The sequence below is a fragment of the Myotis yumanensis genome, unplaced genomic scaffold (assembly GCF_028538775.1).
Source record: "Myotis yumanensis isolate MYYU_CA2020_CCGP unplaced genomic scaffold, mMyoYum1.0.hap1 SCAF_19, whole genome shotgun sequence".
Taxonomy (NCBI): Eukaryota; Metazoa; Chordata; class Mammalia; order Chiroptera; family Vespertilionidae; genus Myotis; species Myotis yumanensis.
The window spans coordinates 3,485,056-3,507,679 of NW_027223770.1; the positions used below are offsets into that span (position 1 = coordinate 3,485,056).

The 22,624-nt window shown below is 58.4% G+C and overlaps 1 protein-coding gene across 1 annotated transcript in view; it reads left to right on the forward strand.

Moving 5' to 3' along the window:
* Positions 1–22,624, forward strand: part of FAM222A (family with sequence similarity 222 member A) — a 49,167-nt gene that overhangs the window by 5,566 nt on the left and 20,977 nt on the right. Inside the window, exon 2 of the mRNA XM_070399290.1 lies at positions 22,249–22,369. Coding sequence (XP_070255391.1) covers positions 22,288–22,369 — 82 coding nt within the window. The 5' untranslated portion in view covers positions 22,249–22,287. The remainder of the gene's footprint in view (positions 1–22,248; positions 22,370–22,624) is intronic.

Consider the following 22,624-nt stretch of genomic DNA (forward strand, 5'->3'; position numbering starts at 1 on the left):
TTTTCTCACAGGCTTGTGGGTGCAATGCGTTTGAGTGTGTGGACCGCTCGGGTGAGCTTGACTGAGCCCTTCAGAGCTGGGTGGGCAGGGCTCCGGCCCCAGCCAGTCCTCCTGGCCCCACAGCAAATCTGCATCCCAGCCACAGCAGCTGCTTGGGGCCCTGGGAGCCCCGGCCATTGTGCCGAGGGCACGGGGGACAAAGGCCTGCGAGGTCAGGGGGGAAGGCCGAGGCTGGCTGTGAACAGGCGCCTGGGGATGGGGACTTAATGATGCAAAACTTAATGACCCAGAGTCTGTGGGGAAGGGGCCTGCCTTGGAGGAGGAGGGCGGTCCAGCCGCCAGCTGTCTGCTCCACAGATTTGCTGCCAAGGCAGGGTCAGCTGCCCCACAGGGTCCAGGTCTGAGCGTGGCACTGGGGAGGCAGAGGTAGCAGGGCCTCCCGGCCGAATTCAGTCTCCAGGCCTGACTTTGGGGCTTGGCCCTCCCCCGAGCATCTGAGTAACCTCAGCCTCATTATCTGTCAGATGAGCCAGGGTCGGCTGTGGAGGGCAGCTGTGAGGCTTGGCAGTGGGGAGAGCAAGTGGGCAGTAAACAGGAACTGCTATTTTTGCTCTTTATTCATCCGATCATTCAGAGAGATTCAGTGCTTCGTGCCAGGCTCCCTGCCAGGTGCCGGGATGCAAAGATGAATAAGCCCAGTTGCCTTGAAAGCTGGTAAGGCCTCCAACACATCATCACAGTACAGTGAGTTAGTCACCACAATACAGGAATTCACAGTCTGCAGGCACTGTGCCAGGAGCTGGGGGACAGCAGATACGGCCCTGTGGGGCCCCAGTCTCAGAGTATGCTAGGAAACCAGAGGTGAGAATTATTACTTCCCGCTGAGGGAGCCAGGGAGGGCTTCCTGGAGGTGGAGGCATTTTCAGTTGCAGGCTTTGGGGCTTCTGTCTAAAACACCTGTGCCTATTATCGGAAATCACAGGACACTGGTGACATCTGCTTTGTGCGAGGCTGGCCTCTGGCTTTGGCATTTTGTTCTCTCGTTTCATTCTTACGTGGTTTGGGGAAGGGTGTTTTCCTGCCTGCCGTACAAATGAAGAAACTGAGGCTCCGTGAGGTGAAGCGACAGCTTGGGGCCATGTGGCAGGTCAGCAGAATCCCCTTTCTTATCCACTCAAGCCTCTGCCTGTGAGGGCACTGGGCTGGGTGGGCTGCTGCTCAAGAATCCTTGGGCAGTGGCCGAGAGGATCCAGTTCTGGGCCAGCTGTTGCCTTTATAAGCTACACGACCTTGAGCAGGTCATCCCCCACGCCAGCCAGGCCTCAGCTGCGTCCTCTAAAATGTCAAGGATGGCAAAGCCTGGCAGGCCTGGCTTGCTTTACACTGCTGTGCCCTTGGCAGACATCGCCAATCAATTGCTGCCCTCTTCCCCTGCTGAGTCCTTCCCCTGACCTTGGCTTCTGTCCAGGGCTCTGGGAAGGCAGCATGAATCAATCAGCAGGGTTCTTTCTAGAGCTCTGGGCAGGCAGCACACATCTAGGAGCGGAAGCCCGCTTGCCTGCCTGGCCTGGAAGAGCCCAGGTTCCCCCTGGCCCTTCTCCTGTGGCTTAGAGGGCCAGGGCACCAGAGCGAGGGATACTGGAGGGTCTTCTCTGAGGATACGGTTGGTCCTTCAGCCACAAGAGCTGTGGAGGTGAGAGTCGTCACCTTTCTTCATCTCCCAGAGCCCTGAGTCCCCTGCATGCAGCCAGCTCCTGCTCGGTGTGCGTGCTCTGGGCAGATTCCGGGTGCTTCTGTTCGTCCAGATGATAATAACAGCATTGCTTGAGCTCCTCCTGAGAGCCAGGTCCACCGTGGCCACCCTCTCCTTCATCATTCTGCAGAGCACCTGCAGCACCCGTCAGCCCTCCAGGAAGAACCCTCACCCCATTTTAGAGATGAGGACGCCGAGGTCAGCGTGGCCCAGAAGAGTAGTCATGCCCTTGCTGATGGCTGAGCTGGCATGCACACCCAGGTCTCCAGCTCCACAGCCTGGAGCAGGGCTGAGCATGGCAGACAGGACAGCCTCTCTGGAGAAGGTTTCATTAAAGTCTGGCTGGCTTCTGGCAGGCAGAGCTGGGCCTTCTGGGAAAATAGAGGGACCTACGAGGTGGAGGGAACAGCATGAGGAGCAGCTCAGAGGCAGGCAAGAGTGTTTAGGCGGAGGGACTAGTTGTGGCTGGATGTGGACGGCACGTGGAGAGAAAGGGAGGGAGGCAGCCAGGCTGGTCTTGGTGTTTGGACTTGGCCCCTCTGTAGTAGGGAACTGGCAGCTCTGTGAGCAGGTGAACGACCCAGTCTGTCTAAGTGTATTTATTCAATGTCTCCATCAACCCAGGGCAAGGTCAGCTGGAAGCTTTAGCCTAGAACCGTGCCTGGCACACAGTAGGTGGGCATCCAGGAAATGTTTGTTGAGTGAATAAATTAATGCTTGCTGCACTGAAATGCTCCTGACCTCCCGTGGGCTCAGCTGCGAGGAGAGGCCAGCATCCCTCTTTCTAGGAAAAGTTGAACATCGGGTTGGGGGTTGGGGCTGGAGAAGGATGCCCGGGGCAGGGGCTTCCCTCCCAGCACTCCCGTCCCTGCTGCCTGCCCCCCAGACCCTCCTAGACTTTCTAAGAAGTGCCCTCGCGTTGCTGCCACGCCTGGCAGGCAGCCTGGACCCAGCGCTTTGGGGGATAAAAGATGAAGGTTCATGACCATTTTTTAACTCAATAAAGGAGGAGACAAGCTGCAGGCTGCAGCGGAGATATAATTAGTTCGTAGCAGTGGCGCTTTCTTGATTTAGCTTCTGAGAGAACAAGACAAGGATGTTATCCCCAATTAGCAGGAACATCCAGTCGGAGCCTCAATAGGTGAGATAACAAGCTATTTTTATGACTTTCTTTCCCAGCTTGGAGGGCGGGGGGAAGGGAGGATCGGGGCCTGATTTCTCTTCATGGGGGAACAATTATTAGCGACCTCGGGATTTCCCAAAGGCAAATGATGTATATTGTGAACCCAAACAAGCACGCATCCGGAGTGGCAGGCTGACCTTCGGAGTCCAGGACCAGTGGAAGGGCGCAGGCCCCTCTGAGAAGGCTCCCAACTGCAGACAGCCCATTGGCTCGGCAAAGGGGAGCCCCGGCCCTTGTGACAACTGCCTCCAGCTCCCTACCTGCTGCAAGGAGGCAGAAGGGCCACTCCCCGGGGAGAGGAAGGAGCCAGCCCTTGGCAGCTCTTCTTGGCACACCCTAGGCTCTCTCTGCCACCGGGGCCAGCGGTTCTGGCCCCTCTGCCTGGAACCTGCCACTTGCACTCTGTCTGCCAGCCCCCGTTATGGCTCGCACGGCCCGACCACCCTCCTGCATCCGGGTCCCAGACCCAGGCTCTGGCAGGGGCTGAGTGGTGATTAACTCTACTCTGTCCACTGTCATTACCCCCCCCAGCCAGGGCGCCCGGCACTGGCCAAGTCTCTGCTGGGCAGGGAAGCCCTGCCAAGCCCCACCCCGGCTGCCTGGCCACACTCCGACTCCTGGCGAGGCTAGGGGATGCCCAGAGAGGTGGCTGGCATGGCTGGCACGACACCCCACCCGCCGGGCCCCAAGCCCAGAGCAGATTCCTGGGCCTCGGCCCATCCTGGGGCACCTGGCCCCGCCCCGCCTCACGTCCCGCCTGCCTGTCAGTGCGGAGCCCCGGCTCCTGGTTCAGACGACTGACAGATCCAGCCATGCAAAGTGGGAGTTTAATTGCAAACAGTTTTTATGGATCATGGGCCCATCTGTGCCACCATATGCAAAAGGGGAAAAAAATCCGCATTAAAATTTTTTTCCCTGCCCCGCCCCCCAAAGCTGATTCCAAAGGAAATAGTTGCCAAGGTTTTTCTGGCTGTAGCCAAGCACAGAGCTGGGACCTGTCCCAGGGGCTCCCTGTAGGGTGGGCTGGCAAACTCAGGGGCCCAGGTGGGGCAGGGGTGAGAAGCCCCATGGAGCCTGACTGCTGAGGGGAGGCGATGGCCTCAGCCAACTGCCAGCGGTTCCTGTACCCACGGGGCTCGCTCGGCTCGGGCCTTGGCACAGCTGCAGCTGTTTGCGTGCTTGCTGTCCTTCCCAGCCACCTCGCCGATGCTGTGCGTGTGGCCTCTAGAGCAGAACTTGGCACGGCGTGGGCACCACACGATGTTGTGTTGTTGTTGTTTTAATCCTCACCCAAAGATATTTTTCCATTGTTCTTAGAGAGAATGGGAGAGAGAGGGAAAGAGAGAAACATCGATGTGAGAGAAACACATCCATTGGTTGCCTCCTATACACGCCCCGGCCAGGGACTGGGCCAGGGAGAAGCCTGCAACCTGGGCATGTGCCCTTGACCAGAATCGAACCTAGGACCTTTCAGTCCACAGGCCGACGTTCTATCCACTGAACCAAACTGGCTAGAGCAGTGGTCGGCAAACCGTGGCTCATGAGCCACATGCGGCTCTTTGGCCCCTTGATTGTGGCTCTTCCACAAAATACCACGTGCGGGCGTGAACGTACAGTGCGATTGAAACTTCGTGGCCCATGCACAGAAGTCGGTTTTCGGCCTGGGTGAGTCTATTTTGAAGAAGTGGTGTTAGAAGAAGTGGGGGGTGTCGGTCGGGTGGGCGACGGGAGACGCGGTGCAGGCGGGCCCCGGGATATGCAGGCAGCGTGGGGGAGGTACATTGTTTTGAGGTACGTTCGCTGAGGTCGACCCCTTCCAACTCTCCCATCCACACTCACAAGTATACAAGACAAGTGTGGATGGGAGAGTTGGAAGGGGTCGACCTCAGTGAAAGTACCTCAATCAGATTGAGGACGTTTTTAGCAAAGGCCAGCTTAGCAGTACCCTACTTAAGTTAATAACAATGTACCTACCTATATAGTTTAAGTTTAAAAAATTTGGCTCTCAAAAGAAATTTCAATCGTTGTACTGTTGATATTTGGCTCTGTTGACTAATGAGTTTGCCGACCACTGGGCTAGAGCAACATCACACAATGTTGATGGAAATTTGAGAATGCGTGTGCCATGGGGCCCACAGATGAGGCACTTTCTCTACCGTTTCTAGCCCAGGAAGTGGGCCCCAGGAGATAGTCAGTGACTGCCTTGATTTCCCTACCTGCTTCAAAGAGGCGTGAGGAGGCTGGTCAATCCCCCTGGGGCTGCCCAAGCTCACGGTCTCCCTCTTCCCAGTGGTCCCTCCTGCCACGGTGCCTGGCTCCCAAGATGAGCCTCACCCAAGGGTCAGCCCTCCTCAGGCCCTCAGAAAGGGCTTCCACCCAAGGTCTGAGGGGCTGGTTGTCAGCGTTCTGGAAGGATTCACCTCTGAGGCAGCCTGCCGGGGTTCGATTTCCGGGCACCTCATCCCAACAACTTCAGACTGTTGTTTCTCCCTCTCTGTGCCTCAGTTTCTTCTTCTGTAAAATGGGGATAAGGTGATAGGATACTGCATGTGAAGGTCTCATTTTCTTCCCCAAGAGGGTCTTTGCTTTGTTCACTGATGTCTTCCCAGCATCCTAGTCAGGACACTTGATGTTGAATGAATGAATGAATGAATGAATGCATGTATGCATGAGTGAGGTATTTGGAGGACTCCAGGGAGGGAATGAGACATAGGCTCTTGGCTTGCCAGAAATGCAGGGTTTTTACACCCTTTCTATTGAGGTCTGGAATCCACTGGGCAGCCTGGGGGGTTATGAACTCCATTCTCCTGATGAGGAAAACTGAGGCTCTCGGAGATCAGGAGACTCTCCCAAGGTCATGCAGCTTGAAAGCGGCCGAGCTGGGACTGGAACCCTGATCCCTGCGACTCCAGCTGACCAAGTCCCTGCCCTTCTTATGGGTGAGGAAGGTTAGCCCAGTGGGGAAGGGATTGGGCCACAGTCACACAGGAGGGAGGTAGTAGCCAGGTCTGTGCGTCCTTCCTACCCCAATGACAAGATAAGGAAACAGGCCCTCCAGCCTCAGACCCAGGCCAGCTGAGTCCGCTGCTCTCCCCTTCCTCCCTCCCTCCCTCCCTCTCTCCCAGAGCTGTGCCTGGGATCACTGTGCTGTGGGTTTCCCTATCAACGTCATAAGCCAGCAGCTCCGTGTGTGCCAGCAGCCAGGCCCTATGCTGGGGGCCCCATGTTCATGGCCCCAAGGCCTGGTACTTGGCACAACCCTCCCACAACAGGTAGCAGGTGAAAGGGGGACCCCTGGGACCCAGGCAAGCACAGGCTGGCCAGGCCCCTGGCGGGAGCCCAGGCCAGGCCCCAGGCAGCCCGTCCCCACCTGCCAGTGATCACCAGCTCCCGTTGTAATCATTAAAACTATTAGAAGGAAACGTTCGCTTGAAGCAAATGTCAGGCGCCGAGCTCTGCTTTGTAAACGCTCACAATTAATGCCAATCAGGCCCGGAAAAGCCGGCCTGGAATCCTGTCTGTTTCGTCTCGTTTGTCAGCTGGTGCGGCTTCATGTTGCACATTTTCATACAATTGCTATAAACATAAAAGGGAAGCTCCACAGTGTTCGCGGCGCCCGGATGGTGCGCTGACTTAATTACTCGGTATTCCGCTGTTCACTTGGCCACCCTGAGCCCATGAGGGAGAGAGGGGGACTGTGTGGCAGGGTGCAGTTCTCCTGGGGCTCAGCCAGGGAGATGGGTCAGCCTCCAGGGCTGAGTCTCCTGCCTCCCCCCCCAACCCCACCCCACCCCCACCCCCACCTCCCAGCCACATGGCCCACGGAGCTGAGGATGTCTGTGAAGCGAGCCATCTGCTAAAATGTTTGCAAAACCCTGAAGGAGAAAAGAGGGACTCGGCGTCCCTTAGACCTGGCTTCCGGTCCCTAGTCCACCTCCTAGAATGAGCCGTCGGGTTTATTGCCACCTCCTGCACGCCAGGCACTGCGCCGCTTGCCAGCTGGGCCTCAGTTTCCCCGTCTGTGAGTACCAGCTGGGGCCGGGCTCTCGGCTGGGCATCAAGTCTTTTCTCATGTGGCTGTTGCACAGACTCTTCAAGTACCCACAGGAGGGTGAGACCTGGAGTCCCACTGCTGGAAGCGGTAGAGCTGGGATTTGGACCTGAGTTGCTGGACTCCAGAGCCCATAACCATTCTACCACCCTGCTAGGCCCTCCCTCCCAGGCGGGGTAGCCATAGGGTTGAAAGGAGATGAGGGAGCTAAAAGTTGCAGCACACAGTAGGTGTTTCATGAACAGTAGCTATTGTCATCCCACTGCCCGCAGACAGGCCAGGGGCAGTGGGCAGCTCAGGCCCTGGCCCGAGGGGCAGCACCAACATACATGGACTCTGCTGGATGGAGAGTAGAGGGTGGAGGGCTCTACAAGGGGTGCCCTTCCCCCTCCCTCCCCAAGGGGCTGTGTCCCCCAGGTCTCAGGGTAGGGCTAAGGAGGGAGGGGCTGAGAGCGTGCCTAGCCAAATCCTCCCGCCCCTCCCCTCCCCCAGGTGCCTCTGATCTGGCCCCAAAGTGCTGGGTGCTAACTGTATGCCAGGCCCCTCATCACCTAACTGAACCCTCAGCATCCCAGAAAGGTGGGCCTGTTATTGTCTCCACTGCACGGATGAGAAAACTGAGGTCCAAATTGACCTAAGGTTACACATCTAGAAACGGGGGAAGCTGGAGTCAGACGCATGTCCAAGTTCATCTCCTCTGAAGTCTTTCTCATGCCTTCCCAGCCCCCTCCCCATCGTGGCCTGGATGTGGCCTTGCCACACACTACGAACCCTCCCAAGACCCTTTTGAGCTCTCTGGCTCCCTGTGGACGGGTCTTCTGAGGCCGGGCTGGCTCTGCAGGGACACACCAGCCTTTGTGCAGGCTCGGGCCAGGCGGGGCAGCCACCAGGGTGGGGAGAGGGCAGTGCAGCCAAGCGGCCAGGGATAATGCTCAGAGCCAGGAATAGAGGCCCCTTTGTGTGGTGCTCAGTGGGGGAAGGGCTGCTGCCAGCTGCCACCCTGTGCGACCGGGGAGGTCTGAGCCCGCCACAGGGGCCTGTCAGCGTCTCCCCTGCCGCCTCCTTCCGCCGTTATTTGCCTTCCTCTCATTTCCTGGGGCCTCTGGCTCCTATGGAGCCACTGGCAGCCATTTATCACGTTTGCTGTGGGCATACTATGTGCCACCACTGGGCCAGATACTCCACTAACTCTGCAGGTAAAGGGCAGTAGTCACCTGTGACAGATGAAGACACTGAGGCTCAGAGAAAATGGGAATGGAATAGAATCCAGGCTTGGGGGGTGTGGGGCCCAGGTAAAGCTGAGCACAGTGCCTACTACGCGCAGCCAGCCTGCACAAGCGTGACCTGGGTTTCCCGCATCCCTAGTATGTCCTGGGAGAGGTGAGCGGGCGAGCTGAAGCAGTGGGCGGTGACAGGGACGTGGGGTAACTCAGGAGCATAAGCACATGGCAGCGAGCTATCTCTTTGGGTCCCTCCTTCGGCCCCATTTTACAGGTTCACAGACTGAGGCTCAGATAACTTAAGTGACTGGTCAAGGATCCCAGGGTCCCATGGAGCCACAAACTAGGGAAGGCAGCTTCCTGGAAGCCCTGCCCTTAGTCTTTTCCTGGCTCCCACAGGCCCATTGGGCAGCTGTCCACTGCAGACACTGACCAAGTCCCTGTGTGATCCCCGCGCTGTGGGAGGCCCAGAACCACCACAGGATGCCCCCAAGGCTGTTTGGCTTCCCACGGCGTTTTGCAGCCTCCTGGGACCAGCTCACCGTCACCGGCTGTGCCCTCCTCTGGGCCTTTCACCAGGAGCACCCTAACGCCCCTCCCCCTGCTTTCCTGCGTGCGCACACACCTTCTCTCCAGGTAACTCCGCCTGGCCTCTTCCCTAAGTACCCCCTGATTCGTTAAGGCTTGGAGTCTTGTACTCTGCTGACTGCTACCAGAGCCCCAATCCTTTTCATCTCTCTCCCAGCTCTTTAGTATGGCACATAGTAGGCCTTCAATAAAGTCCGAAACAGAGATACAGCCCTGGCCTCCCCGGACCTAGTCTCCACCTAGTGGGAGAATGAGATACAAACAGACCATTGACAAGGCTGCATGTCCCGGAATGGGGTCAGTGCAGGGCAGCTGAGGGGCAGGACGCTCCCACCCTGGCTCCTGCTCTAAGAAGGGAGCGAAGAGCCCCGACTGTGCTCCTGAAAACTCGGCCACCTCACCCTCCCGAGGCAAGGCAGGAGGACGGGTGGGACCAGAGACTCGGGGAGGCAACAATGGCTGAGCCACCCAGCCTCTGAGGGCGGAGCCTCGGCCAGAGGCTCTGCCCATCGAACCCACAGCTGCGCCCTCTCCAAGGCAGAAACCACAGGTGCCCACGGGGCCCACCAGGTGGCACGGTGGACACCGCGGCGGCCACTTGGCTCGTGGGGATGTGGACTCAGTGGTTCCACAGAGGCCAGTTTTAATCTGTTTTCAAGAGAGACCAGACGGTGAGAATTTTAGTTGGAATTTTTGTTTTTTTCTTTTCAGTATTGGCAACCAGTTCACAATTTTTTTATTTAAATGTTACTGCAGCAAACAGGGCACACAGAGCAGGTGTTTGTGGGGTTCGCACCCTTCAGGGATGTGGTGCTGTCTGGGTGGAGGGTATGATGGGAGTCCCAGGACATCTCACCTTCCCCATCCCCAGCCAGCAAGCACCCCCAGAACCCAGAGGCAGCTCCACACACCCCTCAAGGCACCCCCAGACGCCGCCTTCACCGCCAGAGGCAGGAGGCAGGGCTTGAGCCCCACAAGGGCACCACCCAAATAGCTATAATCAGCAGCCTCGCCAAGACTTCAAACTCACCCAATTATCCTGTGAGGGAAAAAACGCACAAAATGAAAACAAATTAACATGTTTGCATAGAAGCTGCTGCAGCAACACACACAGCCGTGAGCACGCACATGCTGGCACGTGCCCCGGAAGGCTCAAGACACCGCTGCCACCTCCCCCTCCACGCCTGGCACCCACCTGGCAGGGCTGGGCTCGGTATGCCAGGTTGTGCCCACTGCCCTAGGCCAAAATGTGCACAAGGCCTAGCAACTCGATTACCCCAAACCTGATCGGGCCTTGTCTCAGTCCACCAGCTTTCAGGGTTTTGTTTGGTTTTTTTAATTTAAGAAACACATAAGGTTCATTATGTGCCAAAATTCATCCTCGTTGATCTGAATCCCTTTCTTCAGATGGGAAACTGAAGCACAGAGAGGTTAATTGACCTGCCCAAGGCTGCACAGCTGGCGTGTGGAAGAGCTGGGGTTTCCAGCCGGGTCCCTTCTCCTCTCACGCCTCCACCCTGCCCTGCCTGCTCTCTCACCGGAGGGCCGTGGGTGGCTGGTCATGATCACTGAGCCCAATGGCTTTGTGTCAAATGCCTGATATATCAGTCCCTCCCTGGATGGCCTTGGGCAAGCGGCTGCTCCTCTGTGCCTCAGTTTCCCCTCCTGGAAGATTGGGATAATAACAGTCCCTACCTCAGGGAGGTGGGAGAATTCAGGGGTGAACCTCTGCAATGTACCACATCTGGTAGCTACGCATGGGGTGCGGTCCCTCCAGGGGGCTGCCCTCAGCCCTCCACACACTGCTCAGTTGGCCCTAAAAGACTTGCTCACCAGATTCCCTGAGCCCGCTGGGTGCCTTTAGCGCCGTGTCAGGTGCTAGTCTCGCCCCCAGAGCGTGCAGCCACGGGGCTCAGAGTCTCCCTCTTCCGGAAGGCTGCTCCTCCTGGGAGTGACCTCCCTTCTCTGGGCTTCTCCAAAGCTCCTCCTGACCCAGGGCCGGGGTGTTGGGCAGCGTGTGCCTGGTCATCTCTGTTGTGTCTGAGCCTTCTCTGGTCCCACAGCCTGGCCCACAGCAGGGGCTCAGGCAAGGTCTGGCGATGGAGCCGTCCCTCCTCCCCACTCTCACCTGCTGTTTTGGGGCTTGGCCCTGGGAGTTGTAGGTTAAACTGTGCCAGGAGTTCGGTTTTAGTCCTTGGAACTCGAGGGTCTTCAGGCCAGGGTAGCAGACACCCCCTAGTCCAGGGGTCCTCGAACTACGGCCCGCCGGAAACATTTATCCGGCCCGCCGGTGTTTTTGCCACCGCTGTGTGCATAGGAATTTGTTCATAGGTTTTTTTTAAACTATAGTCCGGCCCTCCAACGGTCTGAGGGACAGTGAACTGGCCCCCTGTTTAAAAAGTTTGAGGACCCCTGCCCTAGTCCCTTCCTCCTACTCTGAGCGGCCACTGACACATCCCTTCACCTCTCTAAATCCCTTGCTGTCATCTCTGACCCATCAGCCTTGGGGTCTGTTCCCCTCATTTCACGGCACAGTTTACCATCTCAAGTTTTTATCGTCTCTGGTGAAAGCTGACGGTGGACATAGCTGGCACAGTGGATGGTGGATTTTAAGGAGCTAAGAGGGCAACAGTAGCCACTGCCCCTGAGCGAGTGATTACACTCAGTGTGTGCACCACCCGGCTTAGTCCTCACCATGGCTGCGGACGGAAGGTGTGGTTTCTAGCCCCATTTTTCAGATGGAGAAACAGGCCCTAAGGGACTCGGTGACTTAAGAGAGTCCTGCTATTGAGTGGCAGAGCCAGTTTGGAACACAGTAGTTCTGGGTTTGTGCTTTAGCCATGGCCTTGGACAAGCCCTTTCTGGATGCTGCGGTCAGAGGCTGAGGCAGGCAGTGCACGAGGACCTGGAGAGTGAGGACCAGTGGTAGGATGCCGTGCTGGTGGGGGTGGCAGAGCTAACTTCATTGGCATCAGCCTCTTGGTCTACGGTCATGCGGATCCCCCAGGGCCAGGCTGGCGCCTGGGGGAGTTGACCCAGTGCCCACCCCAGGGTCGGCCGGTCCTTTAGGACATGGGGTGCTCCCTGGAATCCCAGCCTTCCCTCGGCATGGCCTGCCCCAGACTTGAGTCCCACAGACCTGCCTCCACATCCAGCCCCAGCACGTGGCCTCGGGCAAACCCTGTCCTCTGGGAGCCTCTGCTGCCCCGCGCCTCTCAGGTGAGCTCCGGGCTGAGACGTGGTGTGCAGGATGCAGTAGCTGCTGGATGAAGCAGCCCAGACCTCCCAGGGGGCCTTCCTCCCCTCAGAAGCTTCCGGACACGAGGGGGTGGGGCGGCTCGCCTTGCCTCCCAGACCCTGCCCCACCGGCATGTGACAGTGGGCCTCAGAGGAGGCTTTTGCCCACTTACTGCCAGCCCTGTCCCTCTGCCCGTTCACCACTGTGTTGACCAACACTCACTCGGTTCTCTGGGGTCCAGGTGTCCCAGATGTGTGGAGGGGTTTGTCGGGTTGAGCTGGTAAACTGTGCAGTGAAATGAGGGGAAGAGACCCCAAGGCAGATGACCAGAGAGGAGAGGAGACCATCAAGGAGTGGGGACCTACTGAGCATATACCGTGTGCTTGGCCTCGGAGTAGAAAGGGGCTGGAGATGGGTCTGTGAGGCTGCCTCACTGCTGTGTTCCCCTGGGCAAGCTACACAGTCTCTCTGGACTCAGCCTCCTCAAACAGGGCTGTGGAGAGGGTCGCAGGAAGATGACGTTCAGTAGGAGTTGGCTGAGAGCCCGGGAATTGCACACTCAGAGGTTCAAACCCCCGCTCCACCCCTTGGGGGGAGGGGAGGAGCCAGTTCCAGTGGCCGTCCTGGAGCGGTGAGTGGCAGGGGGCATGGCTCCCTCCTGCCCGCCCTCCTGAGGCTCAGAGAGCAAAAGCTAGGGGCTGGCTGGGCCCACGAAGGAGGGAGAAGGTTCTTTTTTCCTCCCGTGACAGAAGTAACAGTCTTCAGTCTTTGGAAATGACAAGTCTGATGCAGAAAAATTAAACCGTCACCCAGCTGCCCAGAGCTGAGCACTTGGTCTCATGCTGGGGACCTTCTTCCCAGGTGTCGGGCATCCAGGGGGTGTCTGATTTCGCCTGGCATAAATGACCCTCCCGGTCACGCAGGGCTCACGTGTGTGCGTTGCTGATGGACATGGCCTGGCCCCGGGCCTGACCCCGAGGAAGGGCCTGCTCCCTGCTCCGTTGGCATGTTCTGGCCTGAGCTTCTGGGAGCCACCTGCCTGCCAGGAGCCATTGTCTGGCATGGGGGCTCGGAGCCGCCCTTGTTCTGCACACATCTGATCCTGTCTTTTCCACATCAGATCATTTGTAACCGTCACCAGGCAATCGGCCCGTCGCCGATTCAATCTCGGCTTTGTGCTGTCACAGCCGTTTTTCTGCGCCAGGCTGATTCTGAAAAGAGGCCCCTCTCCTGGGCCCGCTTTTACAAATGGGGGGAGGGGTGGGGGTCCTGACGTGTATGCATGCGTCTCTGTGTGTACGTCCCCCATGCACGTGTGTACACACACACACACACACACACACACACACACACGGGCACACTGGTCTCTGCGTCTCATTACCGAGAGTAGAATTTGGAATGAGGTAGGTTGACAAGGGCCCTGGGCTGCCACCTCTATCCCCATCCTCTGCCAGCTGCCCACCCTGAGCACCTACTGTGTGCCCCAGTGTTCAAACACAGGAGAGAATGTGCAGTAGAGATAGAGGCCGAGTCACTCAGCAATGAGATAATTTCACAGCGGTGATGACCGTGAAGGAACTGCACGGTGATGGGCTAGTGGCCAGGGAGATGGCGGACGGCCTCTAGGAGGAGGTGATGTTTGCGTTGAGGCGTGAGCGAGGAGAGGAGCTGACACCGAGAGTTAGTGCTACCCAGTCTGGACTGAGATGCCCTGTAAGGGGAAAATCCACTCCAGACTTCAAAGACTTGATATGAAAAAAAGAGAAAAATATCGTGTTAGTACTTTCTGACTATTGATTACATGTTGAAGTGATACTATCTTGGGTATACTGGGTTAAATAAAATAGATTATTAAAAATGATTTCTCTTGTGGGCCCTAGAAAATGTATTATATTTTCATTGGAGAGCACTGTTGTAGAATTTTTAGGTGGAAACAAAAGTGCAGATGCAAAGGCCCTGGGATAAGACCACAGACCCCGGGTAAACCGGCCCCTTAGTGGGCCACTGAGCAGGGTGGCCGGGGGAGGGACAGTGCGGGGAGGGGTGGGGGAGGGCCACGCAGGGCATTGCTGGAAATGCCACGGAAGCCAGTGCGGGAGTTCCGAGTGGACAAGGCAGTCAGCCCACATGGAAAAGTTCAGCCTGGCCGCCGCAGGGGGGATGTGTGCAGGGGCCATGGGAGCTGGGAGGCACATGGTTGGAACAGGGGTCTCTTGTAGGAGAGTCGCTGACATGACCTGCTGGAGGGCTGGCTAGACCGAATCCGGCCCCCACCCCCCAAAACAGCCCCCTGCTCCCTCAGCTCCTGGATTTCAGAGCCTCGGGGCCTTCTTGTCCTCCTGCCTTCCTCCCCACCCTCCACCTTCCCTCCCCACCCGCCCGTACACCGAGACCTTCTCAGCCGCTCCCTGCCTGGGCCAGCACTTGTCCACAGAGGGTGGTTTGCCCCTCACCTTGAGGGTGGGGGTCCTTGTGCTGGTTCTCTGTCCCGGTGACTCTGCCTGGCCTCGCTCAGAGGGGGTGTTGTCAATTGCTCACCAAGAAGGTATCTTCTCCAGCAGCTGCTTCAAGTTCTCCACACACAACAGTATCTTAAAGTCTCCGCACACTTGCCTGTGCAGCTGCCTGTGCTCTGGACTCCCACCCCTGCCTTCTTCTCTAGGCTGTTTCCTTCCTACCGACCTGTAGATGAGAATCATAAGCCTTAACAATGGCTACCACTTAGGGAGTTACCACTGTGAACCTGGCTTTATTTGTACTAATTCGTGGTAAGGAATTAACTCCTTTATCAGACGGGGAAACTGAGGCTCAGAGAGATGGAGGGATTTGCCCGAGGTCACAGAATTAAGGGATAAAGCCGGGGTTTAGTGAAGAGATAAAGTTCAGGCGTCTGGCGCCAACGCCCGGGACACAATACTGGCGCCCTTACGAGGACTGTGCTTTCATCTTGACACCCCTGGGAAAGGCAGGGGCCCCATTATGGCTTGTTATCCTGCCTTGTAATTGCCCCTGTGACCCCTTCCTTCCCCGTCTGCCTGTCACTGCCTCGGCTTCTAGCACAAGCCCCAGCACACAGTAGTTGCTTAATTTGTCATGTCCTCGCCAGAGGCTGGAGTGCTGCCCAGGGCAGCTACATCATGGCTAGTTCCCATGGCGACTGACGTCACTAGGCTCCCAGGCTCGGCCCCGCCCCTTTCTCCTGGGCACTTGGCCGGGAGCTGGCCGTGGTGCTGAAGCTCCTGAACAAACAGCCACCCCAGATGGCAGCTGTGTTCCAGTGGACACTTCCTGGGCCTCGCCTTGCTCTGCCGCCCTGGGCCAGCCTCTCGCCTTTCCTTCCCTTCAGGAGCTGGTTTCCTAAGGGCCTACTATGCACGGAGGAGGATCAGGGAGAGCCTCGCGGGGAGCCCCACTCATTCGATTATTCATCAGACATTTATTAAGCCCTCGAGGGGCCTGGGCTTCACTTGAAAGGAGAGTAGAATTTCAAGGGGAAGGGACACGGAAAGGGCTTGCAAGCGGAAGGGATGGTGAGGGCAAAGGCCGGCAGGTGGTGGTGAGAGGTGCGGCCTGAGGGAGGCCGCCTCCGGACTCTGCTGCCTGCCACCCAGAGCTCATGATTGTTGGTTCAAGTTTTGGTCTCCCCTGCAGCCCAGAACGACCAGCATCTTGGCTCCGGTGCCTCGCCCAGGGCTGGGCCACATGAGGTGCTAGGAACCGTGAGTGAGGACCAAATGGAGGGGTGTCCCTGGGCCAGAGGCTGGCGCTTCTGTCCGGGGACCAGAGGGAGCCAGGAGTGCTCTGTGGCCAGATTTGCATTTGAGAGAGACCTCCGGCTGTGGGGGTGGGTGCTGCAGTAATGTTGGCAGCAGATGTGGCCTCCAGTTGAAGAGGGCACTGTCCCCACTCCACCCAGCCTTTAAAATAGAGTGAAAATCCCCGTCCGGTGCTGTGGCCCAAATGGCAGTGGGAAATAATCACTTTTCACAGGCTCCTTATCCACGGCCAAGCCCTGCGCCACTTTAATCAGCAGAGCCAGTGTGACTTGGAGATTCCGGGCTTGGGAGATCAGGAGAGGGGTTACAGAAAATTACCCTCGCCTCCTCCATGCTAATGTAATCTCTAACCAGATCTGCCTAGCTGCAGCTCAAATTGCTTTTTAGATTAACATTTAATTATTAACAGGGTCCCCTGGAAGGCCTTGGGCTTGGAACAGGGATGGGGGAGGGCTTCTCCCCTGGCTGCCTTGCTGAGAGACAGAGTGGGGGGTAGGGGTAGGGAGCACAGGGGTCAGGAAAGGAGCGGGAAAGGCGACAGCAAGAAAGGAGGAGAAGGACAGGGAGGCAGGTGGAGTGAGAGACAGGGATGGAGACAGGAGAAGAAGAGACATCTTCCTGTTCGGGGGAGGGACTGGCTGTTCACTGAGTTTCCCTGTGGCCTCCTGGGCACGGGTCCCTCCACCTTTCTGTTCCAGCCAAGGGCAGGCAGATCCTGCCCCTCGATGCCTTTTGAGGTACATGCTGGCCTGGCTCAGGGTAGCGGGGACGGACTGAGGGCCACATAGCCAGGATCTGACCCCAGCTGTCCCAGGCTCCCAGCCCAGTGCTTATTCACCGCCCTGGGCCTGGGCCTCCTGCCACCACCTCAGACCCTTCCCTGCATGTGGGCAGGTCTGTGCCCAGTCAGGGTGGAGGAGAGTGAGGCTTCAGGTACAGCAAGGGGCTGGAGGTGGGGACTGTGGAGCATTCCTGCCCCCTTTCCATGAAGGTGGTGAGGCCCAGCCCGCGTGGGTCACAGTTCGGTTCCCGGTCAGGGCACATGCCCGGGTTGCGGGCTCAATTCGCAGTAGGGGGCGTGCAGGAGGCAGCCGATCAACGATTCTCTCTCATCACTGATGTTTTTCTCTCTCTCTCCCTCTCCCTCTCCCTTCCCCCCTGAGATCAATAAAAAAATATATATCTTTTTAAAGGTTGTGAAGCCCTGGGAATCACAGGCATCTCCTTTGCATATTTTTGGGGAACGCAGAGCCCTAACAGTCTATGCAGCGCTTTACACGACCTGCTGGGTTTCTCCGGCTCCTGTCTCGTCCCCACTCAGGATTCTGAATCCCTCGAGGACGGACTGCATCTAGAACCTCCTTTGTGCCGATGGACCGAGCACCTAGTCCTGTGTCTTGCATGGAAGCCAGTGCGCTGGATTGTGTATGAAAACCAAATTGTAACACACCCGTATCCAAGCTGGAAGGCCCTCTTGCCATCCGCTGGCCCACTCCTCAGAGAGATTCGGTGAGGGAGACGGAGGCTCAGAGAGGTGCCGAGAGAGTGGTCCTCAAGGTCACTCAGCCTTCAGAACCCCGGTGTTGGCCGCAGCCTGGCAGGTGCCGCTCTGAGGCCTCGGGGGTCAGCCTTCCTCTGTCAACGTCTAGTCTCACAGGATGCTGGGAAGGGCCTGGCATGACCTTCCCCTCCAGGCCACAGCCAGTCTTAGGCCTTGAGTGGAGCCACAGAGTCCATAGTGGACAGCACCTGGGGGGGCGGATGGGGTCTGGAAGAACAGTCCTTGACCTTCCATAGACTCACATGCTGCCGCTCCAGGGCCAGCCCAGCAGACTGCTGCTCTGTAGGATGCACCCGGGCCAGTGCCCACCCGCCGCCTCAGGGAGATACTGGAGGCCGAGGGAGAGGCCAGGACGTCCATTTTGAGTGGCTGGATTGGGAGTGGGAAGCCAGTTCTGGTTGGATGTTCCCGTTTGGCGGGACACCCGTAGATTTTCCTTCTCCCCGCTTCCTGTCTCATCCCCGCTCAAGACTCGACATCCCTCAAGGGGTTGCATCTAGAACCCCTTTGTGTGCGTGGCACAGGGCTGGCCCCCAAAAGACGCTCAGGGAGTGTTTGCTGCCTGAACGGATGGGTGAGGCGGGGCCGACGCTTCTTCATCTCAGTGTTGCTCTGCCCAGTGCAAGCCCCACAAGCTGTTCTCGGTGAATGTTGATGGGTAAGGGCCTCTTCCTCCTCTCACCTCCTTCCTCTCTGATTCTCACCTCCTAGAGCAGAACCAGAGTAGATGTGGGCATTGGGGAGCAGCAGGCCTTTGCTCCTTCCTGCCCAGCCGACTAGGATGTGGGGGCTGCACAGGGTGAGGCTCTGGGGGACGGACACCTCGTCTCTGCCACCCAGAAGCTGCGGGCCTTGTGCAGATCACTTCCCCTCGGTGACCATTTCCTAATCTGTAAAATGGGCTGAAAATAGCCCCCGCAGAGGCTGCCGGGAGGATGTGAGGCATGACAGAGGAGGCACAGGGCTGTGGCCCCTGCGCTCGGGACATGCTCCCTGCTGTTCTCAGTCCTCAGGTGAGTATTGCTATTTCGAGTTGCCGCCTCCCACTGGCGGAGGGGTGGGGGGAGAGGTCCCTAAAGTCCCCTGCAGCCAGACAGGCAGGGGAGATGACAAAAGACAGACAGGGCCAAAGGCCCCAATTCCCCATTCTTTTAATAAAAATAAAGACAGCCTTTCGATGCCCTTCTCCCAGGCATTGTTCTGCCAAGGAGAGCAGCACAGGCTCACTTCCTCCTTGGACCTGGAAAATCCTTCCCTTCTCTCCCCTCCCCTGTCACATTTCCTTTATCTAAATCCTCAGCTATGAAAGGGCAGATCGACAACTGGGGGCGTTATCTGGTGGCGGGGACCTTTTCCTAGGGGTGCCTCCGAGATAAGGAGTCTTATCAGCCCCCGCGTCAGGGACGGTGCGAAGCATTCTAATCACAGGCTTTCGACATTCCCCCGCCCCCGTTTTTATTATTAAAGTCACAAAAGCCGTTGTGCTTATAAACAGCCCGATTTGCAGAGAGGGTTTCAGAACGAGCAGCCCTCCCAGCAGGGCCTCCGGCCGGGCAGTGATGCGTCTGGGTGGGGCTCCGCGGGCTGGCTGGCTGCAGGTGGGATGCTGCTAAGCAGAGAGGGGAGGGTGGGATCGAGGGGGGGTGGTCAGAGTGTTTTCAGCGTCTGCCCCAGTCCTGTTCCCCGCTTGCTGTGTGACCTTGTGCAGGGCACTTGGCTTCTCTGGGCCTCAGGGCTTCATCTGACAGTAACCAAGTCATTGGTTCAACCATTCACTCAACGTCTGTGTATTAAAGGTTACTCTTGGCCAAGCCCTGGGAAGACAGAAACAAGTAAGACTTGGTCCTTGCCCCTGAGAAACTCAATCCAGTGGAGAGAGACAGACACGAACATGGGCAGTTACAACTCGGTGCGATCGGGGCTGAGGGAGGCACCCAGAGGAAGGGGGGCAGCATGGGAGTTACAGCGGATCTATGGCAGTGCTGAGGCAGAGGGGCCTGCACAGGCAGCGGCTGGAGGTGTGAGGCAGCCAGGCTGGAGGGAGGTTTAGGAGGGATGAGAGGCAGCATGTGGGGGCATGAGGGCCAGGCAGTGAGGGTCGGGCTCTATTCTGAGGCCAGAGAGAGGCGGTGAGGCTGGGGAGGGATCTGCGTCTTATATGTAGCTGATGGGTGGATGGAAACGACACGGCGGGCCCCTCGTGCATGGCGGGCCCCTGCCCAGCCACAGGGCAGGGAGGATGCGCAGGGAGGTGGGAACTGGGGTGCAGAGAATCTCTCCTCTCGGAGTGAACACCGAGTGTGGGCTGCAGCGCACTGCCTGCTGGGGCTCCAGAAGTTAGGGGTGAATCCAGGCAGCTGCTCTGGAAAAGTCGAGCTGAGGCCTCCAGGGGAGTCCTCTGTGGCCACACGTTGGGGCAGGTGACCTCTCGGCTCCCAGATCTGCCTGGGCTTCCGCCATCAGAGCCCTCGCTGCTGACTACTGTGGTCCCAGCCTGGCTCTCACCGCAGAGCATGCTGGGATGCATGGCCCCTGGGACCCGTGAGGTGGGGCCGGGAAGGGCTGGGCTTCTGTTATAAGAGAGGGCAGCACTTTCCTGGGCCACACAGTGGGCACGGGCTGGGGAGGCTCCGGCTTCCAGCCAGGTTTCTTGGGCCCACAAGTCGCTGGCTGCCCTCTTCTCCGGCCCAGGCCTGCCCAGGCTGCCGGCAGCAGAGGAGCCCAGGGTGAGAGGGTGGCTCGCCCAGCCACTGCTTGTGGGTGGGCCTGGGCAGGGTGCTGCTGCTTTCTGGCTGGGGTTTCCCTCTCTGTGGAGGGCGAGGCTTGGGCCTGCAGCCAGCTGGCCTTCTCCGGCCTCCCGTCTGTCCCCCAGCCCCTGCATCAGGGTGGCAAGACGTGGACACTGCACTGGCTGGAGTGGGGAGAGGCCGGGCTGTGTGCGGGGTAGCCACAGGCCTCTCACCCCCCAGGTGTGCACGCGACTGTGTGTCCGTGGACTGCGTGTGTGTGCATGAGGGCTTGTCACGTGGTGTGGGTGAGGGCGGGACAGTGTGTGCCCGTCTGCAAGAAGACGGAAGCAGTGAGTGCGATGAGGGAGGTGCGTGCGGAGGCGTGTCCGGCTGTCCCCGGGGTCTGAGCCGGCGAGTGTGCCCGCGTGTGCAGGTGTGTCCTACAGGGCTCCCTCGAGGCCTGCTCCCACCGCCGCTCACGGCCCCAGTCCCCAAGGAGCTGCCTCGTTCCGCAGTGAAGGGCTTTCATCTCTGCGAGAAGCCCACTCCTTTCCCTTTTAAACTGTATGATTCCTGCCTGATTGTAATGGCATATTTTACAATTACCAGAAATCAAAGCGGTAAGTGGATGCTGCAGCTCTTACTGCGTCGCCGCGTTAAAGCTGGCGAGGCGGGGAGAGGATGAGCGCCACCTACCCTCCCCCACCCATCCCCTCCTCTCTCTCTCTCTCTCTCTCTCTCCCTCTCTCCCTCCCTCCCCCCTTTTTTTTAGACAGTAATAGGAGAAAATTGGTTTTGAAACTGAATAAAAGTCCCTTTCAGTGTAAATCATTTCTTTCAGGGCACCTTTGCTGAAAGTAAAATAGAGCATAATGAAAGGTGGTTAGTGATTGTCTTTCATTTACCGGGAGGCCGGACAGACGGGCTGCGGCGTCCCGGGAAGTGCGGGCTGGAATAATTGCGCGGTAACAAGGAGCTTGTTGTGAAATTAGTATCTTAAGAAAGCAGTGAAAGAGGCTTTTCCTCATGAATACTTCATTATTAGAAGAAAGCGGCAGAATTTTGGGCTCCAGACACCTGTTTAGTATTAAGTAACTTCCTTTTCTTCCCCTTAAATACCCCCCCACACACACTCTCTCTTTCTTTTCTGTTTAAAAACCAGCATGAGGATTGAGTTGGCCCAGCTTGGTTGCTTGAGACTCAGGTCGTGTGTGTGTGTGTGTGTGTGTGTGTGTGTGTGTGTGTGTGTAGGGGGCGGGGATTAGGAGCTGGTGGGGACAGGGTGCCAGGGCTGGTGGGACACTGGGTGCCCAGGGCTCAGCTCACACTGGGAAGAGAGGAAGGGAGGGGCCTGGCAGGGAACCCCCACCCTTCCCCGTGGCCTCCCTGCCTGTGTCATCTCGCTCCTCAGCGACTCTGGGTTCTCAGGAAAGTGGATTTTGTGGAGAAAAGATGCGTGTTTCCATGTGAACGCTGGGCATCCGACTGGGTGAGCTGCGTCCTGTGGAGACCTCTGCAGGGCTGCCCTGGGACCTGTCCTCTGCGTTGGGGTAGGGAGCTGCTCGGGCGCCTGGGCTCAGGGTCTGGTCTGAGACTAAGACCGGGCTCAGCATTCAGGGCTGGAGCCGCCCTCACTCTCCCAGGGACGCCGTCCTGGACATCTCCCGCGGGTGCGGTGAGAGCACCCCAAACCGGGCCGGCCACCTTCGGTCAGCTAGAACCCCGTGTGCTCACTGGCAGCTCCCGGCACCCCGCCCCGCGGTTCCAAAGATGGCAGATGGGGTCTTTGCCCCTGGTGAGCTGCAGGGGGGTGTGCACAGCTCCGCCCACAGGTGGTTGGCCGGGAGCTGGAAGGACAGCCTGCGGAGGGAGGGAGGAGGGGAGCCAGGTGAGGACCCTGGAGGCGGTGACCGCACTCTGAGCAGGGCCGGGGGCCCCTCGCGGGGGAGTCCATCCCTCAGGAGACCTGGCCCCTTCCTTCCTGCTGGGCCTCACCCTGTCTGTGTGAGGAGGAGGAGCGGGTCTGCTGTGAGGGTCTGGTGTTCGGGGCAGGGAGGCTGCGGGCAGGACTCCCAGCTGAGGGAGGTGGGAGCTGCGGGCGTGGAGCAGCGTGTGTGAGTGTGTGACGCACCTCCCCTCCTTCTCACAGGGACCCTGCCACCGAGCGCGCGCCGGCCCCAGCTCAGCCATGCTGGCCTGTCTGCAGAGGACCCAGAACCCCCCGGGCCAGCACCTGGCCTGCCCGAGCAAGAGCCTGGAGCGGCGCAAGTGTGAGTGCCACCCTCGCCCTGCACGCCCCCGCCCCCCCCTTCCTGCCCACTCTGAGTCCACGGGGCTCTTTCTGTTCTTGGACACAGCAAGCTTTTCCCATCTCGGCAAGCTTTTCCCACCTCGGGCCTTTGCAGGGCAGCGCTGGGCAGGGAGTGCCCCCACACCAGCACGCCCAGCCTCCCCAACCCTGTCTTGAACTCTCCGTGTTCCGCGAGGCCTTTGCCCGGGCTGTGCTGCCTCTCTGGGGTCCCTCC